This window comes from Pangasianodon hypophthalmus, chromosome 28 (assembly GCF_027358585.1).
Source record: "Pangasianodon hypophthalmus isolate fPanHyp1 chromosome 28, fPanHyp1.pri, whole genome shotgun sequence".
Classification (NCBI taxonomy): Eukaryota; Metazoa; Chordata; class Actinopteri; order Siluriformes; family Pangasiidae; genus Pangasianodon; species Pangasianodon hypophthalmus.
The window spans coordinates 4688951-4711278 of record NC_069737.1 but is presented as its reverse complement, the minus strand read 5'-3'; the positions used below and the strand labels follow the sequence as shown (position 1 = coordinate 4711278).

General features: G+C 39.1%; 1 protein-coding gene across 1 annotated transcript in view; it reads left to right on the top strand.

Annotated features, from left to right (window-relative positions):
- Positions 1 to 22328, top strand: part of LOC113545713 (mitogen-activated protein kinase kinase kinase 11) — a 34923-nt gene that overhangs the window by 2469 nt on the left and 10126 nt on the right. Inside the window, exons 2-5 of the mRNA XM_026945187.3 lie at positions 17544 to 17724; positions 20954 to 21102; positions 21583 to 21758; positions 21935 to 22181. Of these exons, the coding sequence (XP_026800988.2) occupies positions 17544 to 17724; positions 20954 to 21102; positions 21583 to 21758; positions 21935 to 22181 (753 nt within the window). The remainder of the gene's footprint in view (positions 1 to 17543; positions 17725 to 20953; positions 21103 to 21582; positions 21759 to 21934; positions 22182 to 22328) is intronic.

The window sequence follows — 22328 nt, the reverse complement described above, 5'->3', positions numbered from 1 at the left end:
TTTCCCCACTGCATCTTCCTCAAACTGCACAATTTTAACAGTTTTAAGTAGGTTAGAGGTGCCATCACATCACAGGAGTTCTCGTATAGGAATATAAACAACGACAAAGATATAACAGCGCAAATATCCGACTTGCTTTATTCCACTTATACCACAGCAGTTTACCAACAATTACACATTTTTAGTTGTTCAAGAGCGACACGTGGTTCTTTCTTATCACTTTATAGTTGTTGAGTGTTGTGGAGCATCCATGAAGTAAGTTATGTCCATTCGTTCATATGGAGCGTCCACCCGTACAAGTCTCTATGCATGAGTTGTTACTATAGAAACGATAACGTATTATAACAATTGTGTTAATAGAAACCTGTGTTTTGAAGTACAGAAGCATTACTGTCAGAGCGCTTTCTGACCAATCAGAACTGAGCGATTAGTGATCATATTACAAAGTTTAGCAGGCTAGCCCTTTAGGCCCCACCTTCCAACTGTTAAAAGCACAATTGTAGCAGAAAGCAGGACGTTTTGCGGATATTATAGTTTGTAAATAAATGCTTTTGTTGCTATTTTACAAACTTGTTTATATAAAAATGAGAAGATTTGGCTAGGTGAAATAGACTTGCGTTAATTATTAGCTAGATTATTCTCAAAACCAACGACGCAAACTTCAAACAGCAGATATTTCTTGGCTGATTGACTATATGGGCGATTTGAGGGAAACATTGTATAAATTTGGCCTTTAAACAAACTATTCCTTGAAGAGAACCAGCAGTTCCTGTCTAAAAATGAGTTCCTCACTGAAAAATTCCACGGTACTACGATATGTCGGTTGCCAACACAAACATGAGTAGTGTTAATATAAAGATGATGATTCATGTCACAGACAGTTTTCATTCACGTAGATGCTACTGCCTCACCATCAGCTCTCTCTTTCCCTCCTCTGCTTTCTGTCTGTCGTGGTGTCGTAACTTTTCAGCTGATTGTGTGCTGATATACTCTAACGTCTGGACAAGTCACATGACTTCGGTTAGGCGAATCGAATGCACGCTTTCTGAGAAGGTTGGGAAATGGAATGCGGAAATTGATAAGGAAAGCAAAGGTCAAAATAATAATATAGCATATTCATCCAGAGCAGTTAGTCTGAGTAAGACAGTAGTTTTGGGCAGCGTTTATGGCTGAAAATAAGGAAACAATATTCAAGAAATATTTGGTAAAAGTTAAAGGTAGCATCTCAAAATGATTCGATGTGTAAATTATTATTTTTTTTTTAAAATAATGTACTGATAAAACAACAGTAATGTACAATATAAACAGTGAATCAGTTGCCGTGATGTGAAACTTCTTGAACGTTACCACATGTCTGTTTAGGAAGTGAGCTAACTGATTTCAGAACAGTGGAACGGGAGCGATCGGGGTTGCCAGAATTGCACCATACAATAACATTATAGGTCCCAAACAAGCGACTGTTTTTAGCCTTTCATTAGACTGCATGGAGGAAGAAATCTGCCAAAATGGTGGAGAAAATAAATGAACTAAAATAAATAATTCATTAACTCATATGTGTTCCATTATGTATATTATTTGTAATTTAAAAAAAAATTCTGTATATTTTTTTGTATCTTTTATTTATGCATTTTTTACAAAAAAAGACAAAAAAAAGTACAAAAAATTGTGAAAAAAATTATATAGTACATAAATAATTTAACAGATTCATTTATAAATAATAAATATTATCTAAATATGATTTAAGAACACTAAAATAAATACAAATATCTGAAGAATGGATAAAGGAAGCATAAAGAAGACATAAATAAAATGAAATAAGTAATTATTTCTCAGCAGACACTCTGTGTGTGTGTGCGCGTGTGTGTCTCTCTCTCTCTCTCTCTCACGTACACACGCACACACACACACACACATTTCTCACAATATGCATAATGAGTGACACTTCACTCTCAGCATTGTTATGAACGCACGTTCCAGTTAAAGGCAGTATTTTTGCACAGCATTCTCAGCAGTACATGGCTGTTAAGGTTTACCCACCTGATCATTTACTTTTTGCCATTTTTGGAAGTTTCAGCAGCGGAAATTTCCCTACACAATATCATTGTATACTATAATTGTGATTTAGAAATAAAACATCTCTACACGCCCCAAAAAAAACAAAAAAAGGTCCAGCGTAGGGGTGGGCGATGTGAAATAAATATCATCTCCCGATTATCAAAGGCATTCCTGCGAGTTTTGTTCACGAAATGGCGGCAACAGTGCAGTAGAGCTGCATGTTGCTTAAATTAATATCTATTTAAGGGGACAGTGCCAGCAAAATCTGATAGATCGGATATCAGAGGGAAAAAAAAGAATGAATTCGAGCCGATTCTGTAACAAATGAAAAAGTCTTATACAAATGGAATTGGATTTGGAAAAGAACTGCAAATATTACATATAAAGAAGCTTGATTGTATTGTTTGTTAGAATTGTTTTTCATTATATTTACACTTTGTACTTTTATACTATTATATACATTATTTTTTTTAAACGCAAGTGATTATGTGAAAACTGGAGTGAAAGCTGTATTTTTAGTTACGTATTTTTCCACTGAAAAGGAGAACAAAAAACATTTTAACATTTTACAAATGTAAATATTACATACAAAAAAGGAGAACAAAAAGCATTTTACATATTTAAATATTAAGTACAAGATTTTAACACCACATCAGCAGTTTCCAGATTGTAATCAAATTTGTTAATTTATTTTTAATTAAAAAAAAAAAATCACTTTTTCCATGATATCTCAAATACTTGTGCTGGAAGTGTGACATTCTGGGACATAATTTATCCCACCGTCGTCACGTCTCCCAGCCCTCCTAGTCTTGTGTTATGGCCGTGACACTTGACTTTCAGTTGGGAAACACATTCACCCTTTTCTTTTCCTCATTCTTCAGCATGACTGTTTGTTTTTCTTCTCTCTCTTGCTCCATATTTTCATCTGTTATTCAACTGCCGTTCTTCTTACACCTTTAATAAGCCGTTTTCTCCATGCCGGAAAACACCTCTGCCTCATGAAGCGCTTTTTTTTTTTTTTTTTTTTTTTTTTAAATAATACAGTCTTTTTTTATACATACAATCCACTCTTGTGATCTTATCTCTCTCTCTCTCTCTCTCTCTCTCTCTCTCCTGTGGCCCCTTGTTTTTCAGTTCTTTCCTAAAACCTTTGTCTCCGACTTGTCCTTACTTGTCTCTCGAGCTCTGTCGTGCCAGAATGTGGCATCCTGTGTTTTTCTTTCCTCTTTCTCTCTCTATCACTTTTAACTCCTTTACCAGTTCTCCCAGGGGACTGACAGAGTTTGCCCGGCATCCCGAAGTTTACTCGATTCTCTAGTGGCTGCTCTGTATCGAGCAAAGTGTACACATGGTGGAGTTATTTGGGACAGAGCCATGTAAATCCAAGTACAAGTGTAGTTTAAGTTTTTTGAAATATACAACATTGTGTGGAGAGCGAGGAGAGCAGGACGCTCTTTTTAGGGCACTAGAACGGGAACCAGAAAGGAAATATGGAAGGCTTATCAGTCTCAAGCTGTTGCTACAGGTGTTTGATGTGTTTGTGTGTGTGTGTGTGTGTGTGTGTGAGAGCAGTGAGTCTGCTAGGAAAGCCTTTCACATACAGATGTGTGATGTGTGCTAGCAGCCAAGTGTTACGTGAATCTAGGGAAAGAGGGAAAGAGTGAGTTATAAGAGATAGTGCCAGGAACAAATAAGGCTCCCTATCAAGTGCACTTTGTCTTTCTAAGTGTTTATTGAAGACACTCAGGTGATTGATTTTTGCATTTTGCATTTAAACAGAAGCTGTTTTTATCAGCTGGCTCTTTTTCCGTGGCTGAGTCTCAAATTGAGTTCGTAGTGCACTTTGGAGGGCCCAAAAAGCCATAGATAGATAGATAGATAGATAGATAGATAGATAGATAGATAGAGAGGTAAGCATTTATACGTGTGTGTGTTGAGTGTGTATGTGTGTGTTGGACTAACAAGAGATGCTGAGAAGGCAGCGTTGCATCAGTGCTGCTGATGGGAAAAGCTTTGGCCATGAGCCAGGGCCCATAACTGGAATTCCACTGAAAACAAATACAGAAAGGAAGCCCTTTTAGACACACACATGCGCACACACATGCGCATACACACATGCGCACACACATGCGCACACATACATGCACACATTATCCATTACCCATTTGCACTTAAAGTGAATGAAGTGCTAGTACAATGATACAGACACACACATACACACACACACTCAGTGCTGTTGCTTCACCCAGGCAACAAATATTCACCCGGGCCCACACACACACACTCACACACACACACATACAAACACACACTCCCTAGGATAGCTGGGAAATCGTGGGAAAGCGCCAAAGCTAAGCACTCGGTCCTGGCCTTTCTCAAGAACATCAACACTTTTTCCCTTCTCTCTCTCTTTCTTTCTCTCTCCTCTCTCTCTCCACTTTCCTTCTTTTGTCCCTCGTTTTCTCCAGAGAGGACAGGAATCAGATATAACCAGCGTGCCGTGTTTTTCCATGGGCTCGAATAGCATGTTGTGCATATTTCTAATTTGAACGCCCACGCCGACTTTTTTTTTTTTATAGTTCATTGGAAACATCTTTCTTCGTGTGCCTCTTTCTCTCTGCCGCACCCATACCTGGCCTGTTGGTTCCATGAGGGTAATTTAGGACTGCGTGACATTCTGGAAGAATGTGGGGTCTAATCAGAAGGCATGATTATAGAAACACACACAGAGAGAGAGAGAGAGAGAGAGAAAGAGAGAGAGATGAGGTGCCACCCAACTACTCCACACAGATCCTTACAGCGACATGTCACGATAGTCTTTTAGCACAACGCTGAGTTTTTTCTTTCATGTCCAAATTTCCAACTTTAAGAGACAGCTGTCTTTCTTGCTACGTTCCCAATTAGACAGAATTTATTATTTTCTAATCCAGTCCAGTGTTGTATTTATATCCTGAGAATGGGCTTTGGATTTAATCATCTCTGCATGATATTACACTACCATAATATTCAGTGATATTCACTCCAATTATAATGTAATATAATATAATATAATATAATATAAAATAATATAATATAATATAATATAATGTAATATATTACCAGATCTGCCAACATTTACGCATTTTACGTAAGAGCTCCACAGTTTAACATCAGAGTACGCTAGTACATTTAGATCTCACTCAAAAACAAGCAGATCGTGCAGTTTTTTCTCTCTCCAGTATAACAGGAGATGAGCCATATATTAATCAGGACATCGCCTGAAAGCCCCGCCCCCTCCCGCCAATCTCATGCGCCCTCGCTTTCTGGCAGGGTAAATGGGGAATGTTTTGAGTTTATTTATGTGAAATAAAAGCTACCAATGGATGTTTGATTTAGCTAACATTAGACAAGTATATATTTAACATTAGTTTGCTATATTTACTGTGGATGCTCCTGAATAATTTTGGCTGAAAATCATCAAAAATGGTCAGCGCATTCAGGCTCTCTGGGCAGTAGATCAGTGTGGACATTAGACAACTGATTTGTTAAAGGATTATATCAAAAATGTTATTTTTTTTTATATAGTTTACTGTGAATCTTTTGGAATTGCCACTGCCCCCAAGCAGTTCCTGACTGCACAGCTTGTAATATTATTACTCACTTCCCTACTCGCCTTAAACCTAAAATGGTGGAATTGCTTGTTTTCCTGTCCTTATTTTAGGCTAGTGGTTCTGGATGATTAAATTGTTTATTTGTGTTTTTCTAAAAAGGTCAATAGTGAGCAGAGAGAAATTAATATTGCAGACGCCAAGGGCAGCAACAACCAAAATCTTTTTTATTATTTTTCTGTTTTATTTTTTTTTTTTTTGGATAATTGACTAATCTAATGAAGTTCCCATGTCAAGAACTAAATTACATAAAATGTATTTGTTGAATTTAAATAATTTAAAATATTTGAAAATGATTTTAAATAAATATTTATTTTTAAATTTTTATAATAATAATTTAAAAAGAATCAAATAATGAATAATTATTTCAAATTATTCATTTTAAATACATTTTAAATAATGTGTAGATTCAGTTAGATCATGCTTATCTCTTTCTTTAAATCTTTATCTAAACTATAACGTCATCTGTCGACTAATCGTTGCCACCCTACTATGAACACGTGCTATGTTGAAACATGGAGAGAGCTGACTCGGTTACTGTGTATTGGGTCAGTATCAGGTATGTACTGATAGGCAGAGACTTGATATCGAAATGAAAATCTGGGAACCGTGCCTTCTTGCACATATTCTCAAACAGCAAAATCGTGCATAGTGAATATCACAGTATAGTGTATAATTCATTGATTACATAAGCAATAAAACACTAGGTGATGTGCTTTTATTGGAAAATATTCATTGACTGGCTGCTGCGGATTCCCACAGTGAATTGTTTTCCACTAAGACCGTGTCCTGTAGTGTTTCATTCCTCTGATGTCACAGCAATGTTTAATTTACTAATGAACTTTTTGTCCATTTATGGTTAGAGAATAGTTAGTTCCTGTTACCACTTACATAATAGTAGCTATAAAGAATGGCCTAATGATGCACTCGAGACAGACGCTAATATTATGTGTGAACGGGACCGATGATGCAACGTGTCATATAGTGATAGCTGAAGTCCTTCTCACGAGATGTGATATGTATCATGTACATGTATCAAAGCAGTGCAGTGTGTGTGTATAAGCAATCAAGATGTGGTTGAAGTCCCTCCATTTTCACAGGCTCAAAAGTTATTGGACAAACTAACAATCATAAAAATTAGAATTATTTTTAATACTTGGATGCAAATCCTTTGCACTCAATGACTGTCTGAAGTCTGGAACCCACGGACATCACCAAATGCTGAGTTTCCTCCCTTGAGATGCTTTGCCAGGCCTTTACTGCAGCCGTTTTCAGTTGCTGCTTGTTTGTGGGTCTTTTTGCCTTCAGTTTTGTCTTAAGTTAGTGAAAAGCATGCTCAATTGAGTTGAGGTCATCGGCCATTTAAGAACATTTAATTTCTCTGCCTTGAGATGCTCTTTTTGTATGTACGCTATATATACATATGTGTATATATATATATATATAGTGTGTGTAATAGCAGCTATAAAGAGTGTCCTAACAAGATGCACTCGAGACAGACGCTATGCATCGATGATGCATATATATATGCACACAACTGATAAAAATAGATTTTAACACCCAGTCAGTACTGTACTGTGTGCTGTACCCTTATATGTCCTTGCATCACCGACCACGTCATTCAGAGCATAAGGATGAAACATATCAGAGTGCGGAGGTGGAAAGAAGCAACAGATTCTTGATATGCATTCATATTAAGATTTTTCCTACAGTAAAAGTTTTTTTTTTCTTGCTGTAACAGTTGAATGGCGTGTGTGTTTTCTATCAAAGGAAACGCAGTCTGATAAAATCTGCACCGTTCTGAAGTCGGAGAACGTTGTTTTAAGTGAACAGTTTAAAAAAAGGGCAGGAAACTGAGGGCACTAGTCAGCTTTTTCCCCTCCCTGTCTTCTTTGGCTGAGGCTGATAAGGAAAAGCAGCACAGCAGTATTGTCTCTTTATTTTGGAAAAGAGAGCTGGCTGTATCCGGAGATGGCAGAGGGAAATGTGGGCAGGAGGAGGGCAGGTGTCCATCTCACATACAGGACCAAGTGTGTGTATATAAGAGTTAGATCAAATTACTACTGAGCGGTTTAGTATTTATTTTTTTGACTTCTCTATCATGTATACGATCTTATTTCCTCTTCTAGTCTCGCGATATCATTTTATTGTCTCAGATTAATTTTTAATTTTGTTTTCCCCCCATAGTAATGTTCCTGTTGCTAATTTTTTTTTCTTTGTGCCTCTACTTAGGAAGTGGCTTCCTATTCATGATATAACCTATATGATATATGTTACAGTGAAGTAACATATTGCACTGTGTACCCTCTAGAACTTTATTTGAGATTTGTGTGCAGAAAAAGCGTGACTTCTGACCCAGATAATATCAGTTTTAGCACACAGTTCATTCGAAAATTGAAAAAAAAAAATAAAAAAATGGAAAAATAAAGTATGTCGTGAATGAAATGCATTTAGTCAGAGCATCAAGCAACACATTTAGAATACTTACTGTAAAAAGGTTTTATAAATGATTATTTAAAAACGTTTTTACATTATAACCCGGTTCTTGGACAAACTGGGGCACTGGTGTGTGTTGTCTAATGGTATAAATAAGGAACAAAACATGATAGGGCATGTTGTTATAGGAAAATAATCAACAATAGGTTGCTGTTAGACAAACAGCAGCCTAAAAAGCCTCGTCAGACCAAAAAGCACAAAACCCTCAGTTTTGAAGACTTTACCAAGGAGGAAAACTTCATGTTACACCTTTAACTATGTTACAAAGCAAATATAGTCAAGTTGACACTGGAGACTCCTTCCATAAATGCTAAACAGACCTGTTACAGAAAATGTCAATAATACAATGATTACACATTTAAAAAAAAAAAAAAAAAAAAAACCTGTTTGTATTGTGTGTCCATCGTACAAGTCCCTATGTAAGTTGAAATGATTAAAATGAGCACATTGATGTACACCAGAGCTGCTGTTATAGAAAATTAATCAACACCTTCCGACCAATCAGAATCAAATGCCATACCTGTCCATGGTAACCATAGCAACTGACAAACATTTGTTATCTGAAATGTCCAGTCGTGCTCTGGTCAGACTGATTGATCAGCTGAATTCTGTATTTAAGATTAAGTAGAGCTCAAATGTACCATGTGTCGGATGGCGTTTGTGAGCTCGAACCCCACCGCCTGTTAATTCACAGAGTCTTGGCGAGTCTGTTTCGGCAACTTTTATGTTTGACAGTCAGGTTGGCTCAACCAATGCCAACGAAACCATTTTTTTTTTTTTTTTGTCTTTGGGTGTAAATATTCGTGAGCTGTTTGAACAGCTGTACATCCTAGAAGCTACAGATCCTCAGATGGTGCTGAAGATCAGAAAATAGATCCCAAAAACAAATGTTCAATTATACACAGGGTGAAATTTGCACACAGCGTTAGGAATTAGCAAACAGTAGTGTTGACTCATGATGGTCACCGTCTTTGCCAACCACGAGAGCTGAAATCAGTGATTATGATTGGTTTGGAAATGCACTTTGTTGTATCTGTGACAAAACTCCTCATAAGCCCTTCATCATGCCATACCGCTGTTGAATTCTCGATTCTGATTGGCTGATTGATTTTGCATAGCAGCAGGTCTCGGAGTAGTTCCGGCTACAAGGCAAATCCCAGGTTGATATCAGTGCACTCTTTTTAAAATGTTATCGTTTCAATAGTAACTTACACAGGGACTTAAACAAAATAATTGTTTGCTGATATGGTGATGTTTTTGTTTAGGAGTCAGAGGTAAAGCTGTAACTTTGCGTTTTCTTGGTAACAAGCAGCGCTTTTTTTGTCTTAATAACTTAAAAAAGAAGCTAGTGAGGAATCGACTGTTTATAGCTGTAACGTAACAACGGACTTTCGACAACATTAAACGTAACTATAAACGAATAAAAAGTATGATGTATCATTCTTTGGCAAATTGCTGTGGTATCAGAGCAATAAAACACTTTAAGGCAAGCTGTTATTGGAAAATAATTAACTTCAGGGTAGTAACAGTAACTCCGCTTCGTATTGGCTCGCATCATACCACTCCATCATGGATCGTTTTCCTATAAAAGCACGCCACCAAATTTTTTTTTTATTTTTTAAAATGACATGAACTCACATTATCATGTCAGCTGATTATTTTCAAAATATCAATTGAAAAAGAGAAAATTTTACAACAAATGTGACGAGAAGTGAAAGAAGATTCGTGGATGAATATTGACGCTTTCAGCATTATTACTGTCGAAACACACCAATCCTAGCACGTGCGCACGTGTTTGTGGTAGAATATTGTTGGAGAAAGAGTGAAAACCGGATGAGTGCAGTCGGAAAACGGAGACACTGAAGGGTCAAGCACGGCAGGAAGTGGATAGGACACTAAATGAAGGAGTTTTCAAAGCCTCGAGCATGTTTCTCATTTTCGCAAAAAAAAAAAGAAAATCCTTGAGGTGGTATATGTGCTGTTAAAGTTGACCAGATAACATGACCAGATACAAGCTAGCATAACAGCAACTAGCACTCTGATTCATTTTAAGTGGTTTGTCATATTCAGAGTTGAACTTTAATCTTTACAAATTTCTTCCATTTTTTTCTTACAGTACATGAAGTAAAATAGCTTACTCATACGCAGTGTTGAGTCACTAGCGACGTGGTCTAAAAGTCTATTTTTGAAATAACGACACTTCAGCTTACTAATTTAGAAATAACACAGAATATTTGGGAGGGAAAAATGTAAATATAGTGAACAAAAATCATTGGTTTTGATTTTCATGCAGATGTAATTTGTTTTTTAACAACAGTTGCTAATGTGATCATTTGACCATAAGCTAATTTTCCCATGTTGGTCTTTTTTTTTTTTTTTTTTTTTTGTAGGATAAATGTAGATAAATTAGATAAAGCAAAATGTAGATATTTAGTGTTAGTCATCACCCATATGGTTCCTTTCAGTGTGTAACAGTTACACACACACATGCTTATATGTGTGTATGTATGTATGTATATATGTATATATGTATATATGTATGTGTGTGTGTGTGTGTGTGAGACCATGGTTGAATGTACAGAGTCGTACAGAGTTGTGCAATAAGGTAGTTTCGCCCTCTAAGCACTATTTGTGGTAGCAGTTAGCTTGGGAGTGGAGGAGGGAAGGAGGGGAGGAGGCTGAGCCCGCAGGCTGTGTATAAGGGGTTTTTATACTCCTGTTATTAGCCAGTCATCCAGCTGTACCTTTCCACCCTTATTCCCAGAGCAAATATTAGATCCTACAACACAATAATGCACCATTCATCACTGTTTGAATCATCAAGGGGTGCACATACTTTTGCTCATCACCTATCCATGCTAAACTGAAAATGATATGACCAGCCGAAAACCCCTTTCACTGAAATGATGCTAGCGCTGGGACTAGTTAACCATCAGCTCATGACTGGCGTGCCTCCAGAACATCAGACTTTCGCTGAGGGTTAATGGATCATGATTTGGGTTAATATGTGACCAAGTTCTGAGCGTTTTTACTGTTTGCAAGGCCAGGGAATTTTTTTTTTGCTAAGTGCGTAGGTTGGTCATGCCAGTAAATCAGTGTTAGCTGCTAAATTTTTAGTGTTTTTTTTTTTTTTTGTGTTAAATAGAGAACTTTGACAACCAAGACCAGTGTTATGTAATGCTTAGCAAAAGAGCAAGTTGCTAGTGCACTACTATTGGCTAGCTCGTAGCATAACTTTCATAATTCTCATACCTCAGGGTACAACATTAATTATTTAACGTTATTAACTTTTTTCTGTATAAGTTTTAATCCCTTTATTGTTAGACTTAAACTGTGTGGACTATGTCCACTATATACAAGTCTTGGAAAATTAGCTGTTACTATAGAAACGATACTGTATTACACTGAGCACATTAATATAAACCTTGCAGAGGTGCTGACCAATCAGATTTGAGAATTCTGCACTGTGCTATAATGTACTTTAACTCATGTCACATTAAATCATTTCAGAGGACGCAAGGTGTAATGAGGTGGGATATTCTGAACGTTGTTAAAAATTGTGACCTGTCCTGATGTCTATTTTTCTTTCGTCCGTCCCTCTCTCTCTCTCTCTCTCTGTCTCTCTCCGGGCCGTGGGTGGGAGCAGAATTCCGGCAGGGTGGGGGTTTTCCCCTGGAAGAAGGAGGGCTTTGTCTCTTGGGGGAGCAGCGCACTGACACGCACGCTGTCTGGCAACCTCACGCTCATGCACACACACACATACACTTACACAAAGAGAGGGTAATCACACATGGAGAGAATGTAGAAAGGTTATGGAGAGAGAGAAAGAGGGAGAGAGGGAGGAAGAGAGAATGCAGGCAGAGAATGGAAGACAAGCAATACAATAGTGAAGGGAGGAAGGAGGCCACAAGGAGAGAATGACAGAATGGAGAGTGAGAAAAGAGACGCAAGGGAATGAGTTTTATGAGGGTGTTTAAAGCTGTGATATAGTTAATGTTGGAACAGAGCTGTCAATAATTTTTAAAGAAGAGAAAGTTGTGTATGAGATTTTTCTTTTTTATTGGGACTGACTGGCACAGTAGATGTCTCACAGAGACTAACAGGCCCAGAAGCCGCGCCCCCTTTCCTGGGACTGACAGGCACACAGGTTACACATCCTTCACTAGGACAGACGAGCACATAGACCACACCTCATTCACCTTCCTCACTGGAACATATGGGTACCTAGGCCACGCCTCCTTCACTGGGGCTGACGGGCACAAAGACCATGTCTCCATCACCTCCTTCATAAGCACTGACAGGCACAGAGGCCACACCTCCACCTGGACTGAGAGCCACAAAGGCCACACCTCCTAATTTCTTCACAGAGACTGACAGACACAGAGGTCAGCCTCAGGGGCCTGTCATTAAAATAGAAGTTTAAACTAAAACACAAATGTTAAAAGTTTCCTAAAAGGCTTGTTTCATTTATATCTCTCACAATCTGTCTTTGTGTCTCCGTGGGTGTGTGGTGTGACCGAGTTCAGCCTTTTGCCGTTCAGCTTACCAACATCTCTGCCTTCCAAACAGTCAACAAACAACAAACACAGCCCGTTGTCATGGTTACTGTTTCTCATAGCGCCAGTGTTCGTTCAGCATGGTGTGTAGCGCGCCCTCATTTCTCTCCTTTGTTTCGTTTTTCCTGCGCCACCACATCAAAAAACAGCTTCCTGGCTCAGGGCCTAACAGATAGTGTGTAAGAGAACACTGGACTGAAATCACCGTAGCTCTAGGGTTGGAAGTGGGACTAAATTGGTGGTTATGGCTCACTGCAGTTGGCCTAATGACCTGTCCTGTTGTTTTTTTTTTTTGGTTATAGTCACTATGTTTTTCAGCTGAGGAGCTGATATTTATGCTCTTTACCTCTCTCTGAATCACTCTTAATCTTTACCATGGTGGTGGTGTTGTTCTGCTCTCAGTGAAGCTCTAAAGCTAGTGGAAGTGTGTGAACTCTCAGTGGCCCTGCGTTCCACCCCAGGAAGATAAGGCAGACATGCTGACTCTGCACAGTGTGTGTGTGCCTTTTTTTTTTTAATATAAAGCACAAACATGTATCTGCAGAAATACACACTGTTACACACAGAGATCAATAATAAAAATACATAATGCATTACTGCATCACAGACCTGCAACAACTAATTAATGAAATAGACGAAATTCAATAATGAAAAGAATTGGCAAGAAATGTCATTGTCAGTGAGTTGCTGTAGGTTATGAAGCACACTGTGGTCCACACTACATCACTTCAATTCACAAGTTTTGGAATCGATTCGCTAACATTGCCTGTCAAGTCGCCAGCTTGTTTTCAGTTCACACTGAAGGTTCTGGGAGTCGATCCCAAAAAGAGTCGAATCACTGATTCCAGGCATTGAAAACTAAAAGTTGTCCTCAAAGCTTTGGAGACAAGACCACACACCACAATAGTAAAGCTATTTGAATCAATTAATCAGTCTTGGCCCAGTAGCCTTGATTAATTTCTTAATTTCTTAATGTACACTATATATAAATTCTTTGATCCAAGGCTTTGAAAACTAAGAGTCAATCCCAAAACCTTACAATCGATTCCATCCATGACTCCAAAATGAATCACCTTGGACAAACACGGCAAGTCAAAAATAAAATTCAGAATAAATTCATCATCTGAGTCTTCTTTCTCAAGACAGCCAGTGGCCTTTATTTTTAATTTGGCTGATTGGAATTGAGGAAATCAGGGTTTGAAGTGCAGATAAGACTCACTTAGCGTTTGAGACCATTGGTTCATTAGTCATACTGACATATAGTTGCAATAAACTAGATAGTGTCTGCCAATAACCATCCCAATAATTATGAATTGATAGTGTGTGGCATACACAAGCTTCCCAAACCCTTCCATGTATTTCTTAAATTCTGACTAGCACCACAATTTAGATGCTGCACATGTGCCAATCACGATACTTATATCATGGCTTGATGTATTGGATGATAGTTACTTGAAAATGGCCAAGAAAGTACAATTTTATAGATGTTCGCCAAGGTTATTGTCAGCCGATTAGATTGGATTTTTCAAGATGATGTGAATTTGAAGAGAAAGCAGACAGTTTGGAGACAGTAAATGTTGCAGACGAGCCAAAACTCTGTCTGTATGTGATGAACAGTACTCGAAGATCATCATTTCCGTAAGACCTTCCAAAAGTCAGCACTTGGACTGTGGGAAGGAATGGTTCTGCAGGGTGTGTCGCAGCTAAGAAACCATGTTTTGGCTGAAAACTAGAGAAAATGTGAGATTCTTGGTTCACAAAGGCACCAGTATGTCAGACGGAAAGCTGGCAACAAGTACAAGCTGGATGTTGGTTTCAGTGGAGCTTAGTGACAGCTCTGCCATGATGAATGCAGGGAAATATGAAAAGATTTTCACGCTGGTAACCTTGGGAAAATGACTGTGGTATGTTGTAGGTGTACAGTAACTGTTTCTCAGAAAAATAACAATAACCATCAATAAATAAAAATCAGGCCATCAGGTGTCTCAGCATTTCTGGGATTTTCCCATAACAAAGTTTTATTCCTCTTATACAACAGCTTTTTTTTTTTTTACATTTTTTTTAATCAATTTACAGTTACATTTGTGGAACATCGTCGAAACAAGTTTGTTCTTGTTAACACTTATGTTACCAGCCTCTCTTTTTTTTCCTCTCTTACTATTTACCACCACGAAATTGATTATTTTCCAAAAATACCATGTTGTAAAGTGTTTTATTTCTCTTATACCACAACAATGATTACTATTTATTTATGACTACTTTCATTACTTTTTATCCATTTATAGTTACATTTAATGTTGTGGAACATCCACAAGACAAATGATTTCCTTTTAACACTTAAGCTGTACAGCTTGTTGTGTTACTGTGAAAGAATTTCACCTGTCAGAAAACTTAAAACTAGCTTTCAGCTGTAACTCTGACTGTTCCAAAGTGCTGACACTGGAGACTCCTTCCCTGAATGCTAAATGTCTCCTCAAATTAAAATTCACCGTATCAGCTATTACTGCCTGTGTAAGAGCTTCTGGTAGAAAGTTAATCAATACCTTTTGACCAAACAGAACTGAGCATTTAACAGTGCTGTGGTTTAAAAAAAACAAAAAACAAAACAAGAGACAAAAGGATCTTTCAGTAATTTTCCAGTATATTTTTTTTGTGCTGTTTATACGGTTAATGTCCAGATTTTTGAAAATATGATGAAATTTTGGTGATGTATCTGTTTTTGACTCCAGATGTAAGTTGGGTTCTTATACTCTGTTGTATCTGTTGTGTTTCTGGTGTGTGTTTGTGAGTCTCCAGCTATAGCAGAGGGATATTTTCTGTCCCCTTTTGAGGAACTTTTGAGCAGGGCAGATTTGCGTCACGTCCTGTGGGGGAGGTCACAAGAGCGAGCTGGAGGAAACCACCACTTTTTTGTGTGTGTGTGTGTGTGTGTGTGGTATAATTCTCTACCATCGTTTTTGGCTTGCTTGTGGTTGCTGGCAGCAGGCTTGCAGGGTTTGGGCTGGGCAGGATTTGCAGAGAAAAACCGTTGTGACGGAGCAGAGAGCATCGTGTGTGTTCTTTATTAGAAAATAAAAAATGAAGACAGGAGCTGTTTCACTTCTGTCTAACACACCACATTACACAGTGTGTGTTCAGAGTCCAAATTCCACTTGGATAGTGATGGCTATCTGGAGATACTGAAAGACGTCTGTGTGTGTGTGTGTGTGTGTGTGTGTGTGTGGCCGCACAGGTCCCTTTTGTACTTGCCACTGCAGTGCATGCTGTGCACGACATGCTGACGCTGTGACTGTGTGTATTGCTGTGTGTGTGTGTGTGTATGTGTGTGTGTGTGTGTGTATATAGGGGGGTGCAGGAAGAGTGCTGGCAAAGATGCAACCCTGTTTCTCCCCACCCTCTAAAGTCTCGCGACACATTCGGTCATGACGTCTCACACGCACACGCTTCTGCTTTTCTGCCAACAAAGAGGAAGTGAGAAAGCGAGAGAGCGAGAGAGACGCTCACAGACAGACAGACAGAAAAAGAGAGTGAGAAAGAAAGTGTTACATTAGAGTGACAGAGCACACTGTTTGCGTCTTTTCACAAGAAGACTGCACAGTTACGAAACTTGTTTTGAAGTCAAGCCTTTAGCGTCATTTCTGATTCATGCTAGCTACATGTGGCAATAATCGATTATAATTAATATTCAGTATTCATCACATGAGATATTGTTCTACTGGATAGCAGTGTTTTCACTCCTGAGATAAAGCCTGCATACGCAGCATAAGGACACTCGTATTTATTTTGGACCAAGTTGAAGCTAGTGCCACACCCATCCTCCTGAGATAAAGAAAATCCTTATAATTTTGTTTATGTATAACAGATGTGCTGAATTTATCACCTTAAATTCCCGGCTTATTGCTTAGTCATTCATTACAAAGCATATTATTCAGTAGATGCAGTGCAATTAACAAGAAAAGTTTCACGTAAAGAAAAAAAATTAAACGTTTATAGATAATTAATCAACACCATGGTGGTGTGATGTGGCTTTTATTGTTACCATTTTAAAATTATTTTCCTACAACGTGTGAGCAGTAACGTGTTTTATTGCTCTTATACGATACCGATTTGACAATATAAATGCTAAAGAACATGTTTAATCGTTTATAGTTACGTTTAATTGTGTGAAACAATCGCGAGACACGTTCGTTCCTGTTATCACGTACGTTATAGCACCAGCCCCTCTCTCTCTCTCTCTCTCTCTCTCTCTCGTCATGTTACAGAGAAATCAGAAAGCTCAAACTCCTCTGCACTTGAAACTTCCCTGTGCTGGAAAACATACTGACTGTCCTTCCGTAAAAAAAAAAAAAAGCTTCAGAAAGTGTCACCATGTCAACAATATGTTTTTTTTTTGTTGTTGTTGTTAAAGAACACCACGTTTTTTAAAATCCGTTTATCATTAGGCTTAGATTATGCTTATCACCTGTCATACACCTGTCCCTGTGAATGAGCATCCAACCAATCATAACAAAGAAATCATCTCTACCTGCCTGTTAACCACGTTGCATGTCACTTCAGTCAGTTTTCCGCCTCACTGATTCACCCGATGTTTAATCCATATGAATATTTGAAATCGAATTTAGCTGAAATATTGATCATAACATAGTGATGAAAGAAGCTTGGATTTACACAGCATTGTAAATACAGATTTAAGCCACTCTGATGATTGAGACTTTCATTTAGTGGAAATTTAATAGTTCAATATTTACAAATGTCTCTCTCTCTCTCTCTCTCTCTCTCTCTCTGTCAGTCCTCCTGGCCCAGCCGATAGAGAAGAATGGGATGGAGGGAAACACTCTGAAGATCACGGATTTCGGATTGGCGCGAGAGTGGCAGAAAACCACCAAGATGAGCACAGCGGGGACCTACGCCTGGATGGCACCCGAGGTCATCAAATCCTCCACCTTCTCCAAGGGCAGCGACGTGTGGAGGTCAGTCAATCACTGATTATTTTCCTGTACCTGCACACCCTGTCATGTTTTATTCTTTACTTAGCAAATGATGAGCATGAGATTTAAATAATAATAATATGATACTGAACAACTCGACAAAACGCATTGAAGCACGTGAGTGATTTTATTGTCCTTTTTAGCTGCTCCATTCCTTTAGTATCGTACTAAGGTTAGGATTAGGTTTAGGCGCGGCTCTAATTTTAACTACAGCACTTTTCTGGAGGGAAAGTTATTTTCCAGGAGAGTCCTTCTGGAAAATAACTGGAAAGAAAGGAGGGAAAAAGCGCTAATATTAATAATATTCAAGTGCATGGGAATCGGTGCATCCCTGGTAAGATAAGGAAGAAATAGCTGATCCGCTGCGACATGTTTGCTGTCTGAGTCATCACACATTTGATTCAAAAGACGTTGTTTTTAGTCCAGCAACATTTTTTTATAGATAATACTGGGGTCTACAGTGACAGAAACTTCATTCGCAAGTCTGTCTGAGAGATTTCACCTGACGAGTATGCGATGATTTCCATTTCAATTTTGAGCCAAGCGGTTTTTCTTCCTGAGTAACATTCCAGTCCAAGTTAATATTGAGTTTAGGTGCAGCCGTAGCTGTTCATTTAAAAAGGAGAGTCATTTTTGGGAAAATTGCACAGGGACGAAAGGAAATGGAGTGGGTATAAGAAATAAAGCATACAATGATGAGGAAAGAGTGAGTAAGCGGAGCGGAGCAGAGGGCCGATGGTAATCAGAAGTTTGATCAAAGCTCACAGATGACTCCTGCTGTTCGCCCCCACATTCTCTCTCACACACACACACACACACACACACACAGCTGCTTTTATTCACAGCAGGTGAGCGAAACAATACCGCTCTTATCCAGGTTTAGAGACTGAGAGGCGAGAGGGAGCCACACACACAGACAAAGTCACAATAGCATGTAAAAGGATGTAACCTCAACACAGCAACCGCACACACACATTACGAACAATAGATACCTCTGTCCTCAAGGGCGCATCCCTACGGCCAGTTACACTGCCAATCACTCAGGCAGGAATGACTGTCATGCTTTTACACACACACACACACACACACACACGTACATGCATTCTTTATCAATGAAGAGAGGTGTGGAATGTCTGGCGAGACAGGTCAAGTCTGTCTCACCCAAAACCTTTTCAGCCGCTGATGTGGATTTAAGATGCAGTGTACCGTACTGTAATCTCTACACCTGAACAAAACTTCACCATGACAACAATAACAGTAGCTGAACACAGTAATGTTACACGAGGAGCCAATGTGGTGCCATTGGAAATTCAGGGCAAAAACCTTTGGAAATCCAGTGCAAAAACCTTAGGAAATCCAGGGCAAAAACCTTTGGAAATCCAGTGCAAAAACCTTTGGAAGCAAATATGTGAATTATAATAGAAAGTTGGAATTTATTTACGATCTCAAAACTTTAACACATCTAACACATCATAATGTCATTTTCATACAATATGTATGTATTTTATGTAATAAAATATTACCAGAAAATGATAAAGTCGTAAGTGTATACAGAGGGGAAATAATTTGGGTTGGTGTGTTTTTAAACAAGCAAGCTTTATTCGTATTAGCTCTAATCCTCATGTTTACATGGACTCTGGTTAATGGCCAGCTCTGGGATTTTAATTGTGTAATAAATTCAGTGCAGCCTGAGTTCCACAGGAGCATGACTCAGAATGCACAAAGAGACTGGGGTATGTCAGTACACAAGTATGCTACTATGAAAGGAGGAAGGCGAGATGAAAAATGATGTTTAAATGCATAACAGCATGCTAGCATACTAGTTGAAGTTGAAAAAAAAAAAATCACCTGTCCAGTTCGGGTGAGTAAGTGCCCATGATAGCCTCAGATTCTTGTTCTTGGCTAACAGGAGCGGAACCTGATGTGGTCTTCTGCTGTTGCAGCTCATCCACCTCAAGGTTTGATGTGTTGTGCGTTCTGAGATGCTTTTCTGCTCACCACGGTCGTAAAGAGTGCTTATTTGGGTTACTATAGACTTCCTGTCATCTTAAACAAGTCTCCTCTGATCTCTCTCAACACTGGAATGTCTTCCTGGATATGTTTTGTTTTTTGCATCATTCTGTGTAAACTGGAGAGACTGTTGTGTGTGAAATTCCCAGTTGCCCAGCAGTTTCTGAAATACTTAAACTAGCCCTTCTGGTACCAGCATCCATGCCACGGTTAAAGTCACAGAGATCAAAATTTTTCTTTATTCTGATGTTTGTTGTGAACATTAACTGAAGCTCTTGACCTGTATCTGTATCCGTATGATTTTTTTTACATTGTGCTGGTATTGATTGGGCTGATCAGATAACTGCATGAATGTGCAGGTATTCCTAATAAAGTGAACAGTGGCTGAATATTCATGCATGCAGGTGGATAGAACTTTGAATAAATAATGTTCAAAGTACTATCATGTTTGCATACTTGGAAAGAGTAGGATAGGCTGATAGTTTGAATACTCCTAAGCAAAAATGGTTGAGATGTTGCCTGTTTGTTGCTGCAGCGTGGCTCAGCCTGCGATTTCCTGTGCTTTCTAGAATTTTAACATGATCTGCAGTGCAGATCTGGAAGTTACTACCAGCTCTTATTACTTTATTAGACCACATCTTTCCCTGTAAAATTCACACATTCGTAGTAATGACTTCTGCTAACTATTGAGAACGATTTCCGTCTGCTCTGCAGCGAGAGGCCAGACCGCTGTAGAATCACAACACTTAAAAAAGTTTTCTTTCTTCTCAGACTTTAAAGGCATCTTAATATACTCTTTAGATTATAGTGTTTAGGAGCTGCGGGGCAGAGAAAGCTATGTTGTGCTGCGTGCGTGCGCGCGCATGCTGTAATTAGCGGGCTATATAAAGCCACCGTGGGCGAGTCTCTCTCTCCGAGTGAGAGCGTTTAAAAGAGAAAATGCTCTTGCGGGGTTTTTCGGTGTGTAATTGTCGGTGCGTAGGAGCCAAGACACGGAGGATGCTGCTGTTCTTTTTCTGAACAGCTGTGTCAAGTGCATATGAGTCTATATGCTGTTATATGTATGTTTGTTTGCGGCACACTTGCGTGTGTCTCTGCCATCCTGTAAAGTTTGCTTCGTAGTGTGTCTGGATGTTGGAGTTTGGGTTGGAACGATTTGAAAGGTCTCTCTCTCTCTTTTTCCCTCTCTCTCTCTGTCTAGCTATGGAGTTTTATTGTGGGAGTTGCTCACAGGCGAGGCTCCGTACAGAGGGATTGATGGTCTGGCTGTGGCCTACGGAGTGGCAGTAAATAAACTGACTCTGCCCATCCCCTCCACCTGCCCCGAACCCTTCGCCCAACTTATGTCAGGTAACTTCTTTTATCCATTCATCCATCCATCCATTCATTCATCAGTCCATTCATCTGTCCAGCAATCCATGTATCCATTCATCTATTATATTGATCTTTTCAGTGGATCATCTATGTACATGTAATCCATCTATCCGTCCTATTGATATTTTCATGTATCCATCCATTTACATAACCGTTCATCCATTCACATATCCATTTGTCCATTCCATCCATCCAGTCCCGAATGCATCAAATTATTCCTTCAGGTTTGAAGCAATGCATGCAACCATTACTATCCATCCATCCATCCATCCATCCATCCTCTTATTAGTTCTACAGTTATGAAGCAGTGGCATACATCCATTAAATCCATTAACTATCTATTCATCTATCCTTTTATTTACATATCATCCGTGCATCTGTGTATCCATTTATTCATGCACGATGTATGTATCTGTCTATTTGTTCATCATTACACATTTTGTGTGCGTGTATCAGGGTGTTGGGATCAGGACCCCCACCGCAGGCCGAGCTTTGCCTCCATCTTGGCTCAGCTGTGTGCTTTAGAGCAGCAGGTGATGGAAGAGATGCCTCAAGACTCCTTCCACTCCCTGCAGGACGACTGGAGACTGGAGATCCAGGGCATGTTCGACGAGCTGCGTGCTAAGGAAAAGGTGTGTGTGTGTGTGTGTGTGTGTAGAACTGCAGAAACCTTGTATGTTGTATATAAAACATGTATGGTGTAGGAAACAATTAACCAGAATACTAAAGTTTCTGTTAAGCTTTATAAGGATCTGAAACAATAATGGAGGTAAGAAGTTGTGTAACACGCATGTGTGTTTGTGCACAGGAGCTGCGGTGTCGTGAAGAGGAGCTGAAGCGTGCAGCTCTGGAGCAGAAGTCTCACGAGGAGTTTCTGCGTCTGCGAGAGCAGCAGTTGGCCCAGTGGGAGCAGGATGTGTTCGAGAGGGAGCTCTCACTCCTCATCCTCCACCTAAACCAAAACCAGGAGAAACCCAATGTCAAGAAGCGCAAAGGGACATTCAAGAAGCACAAGCTCAAATGCAAGAACGGGGAGAAGATCAGTATGCCACAAGGTAGGTACCAGCAGATAGGGCTGAAACCACACACACGTGCACACACACAGACACATTTTGTAAGTACAAATAGTATTTGATTCGGGGCTTGTTAATATTGCTACATGACAATTTCTGCATTGACTTGTCACGGAACAGGAAGTGGTA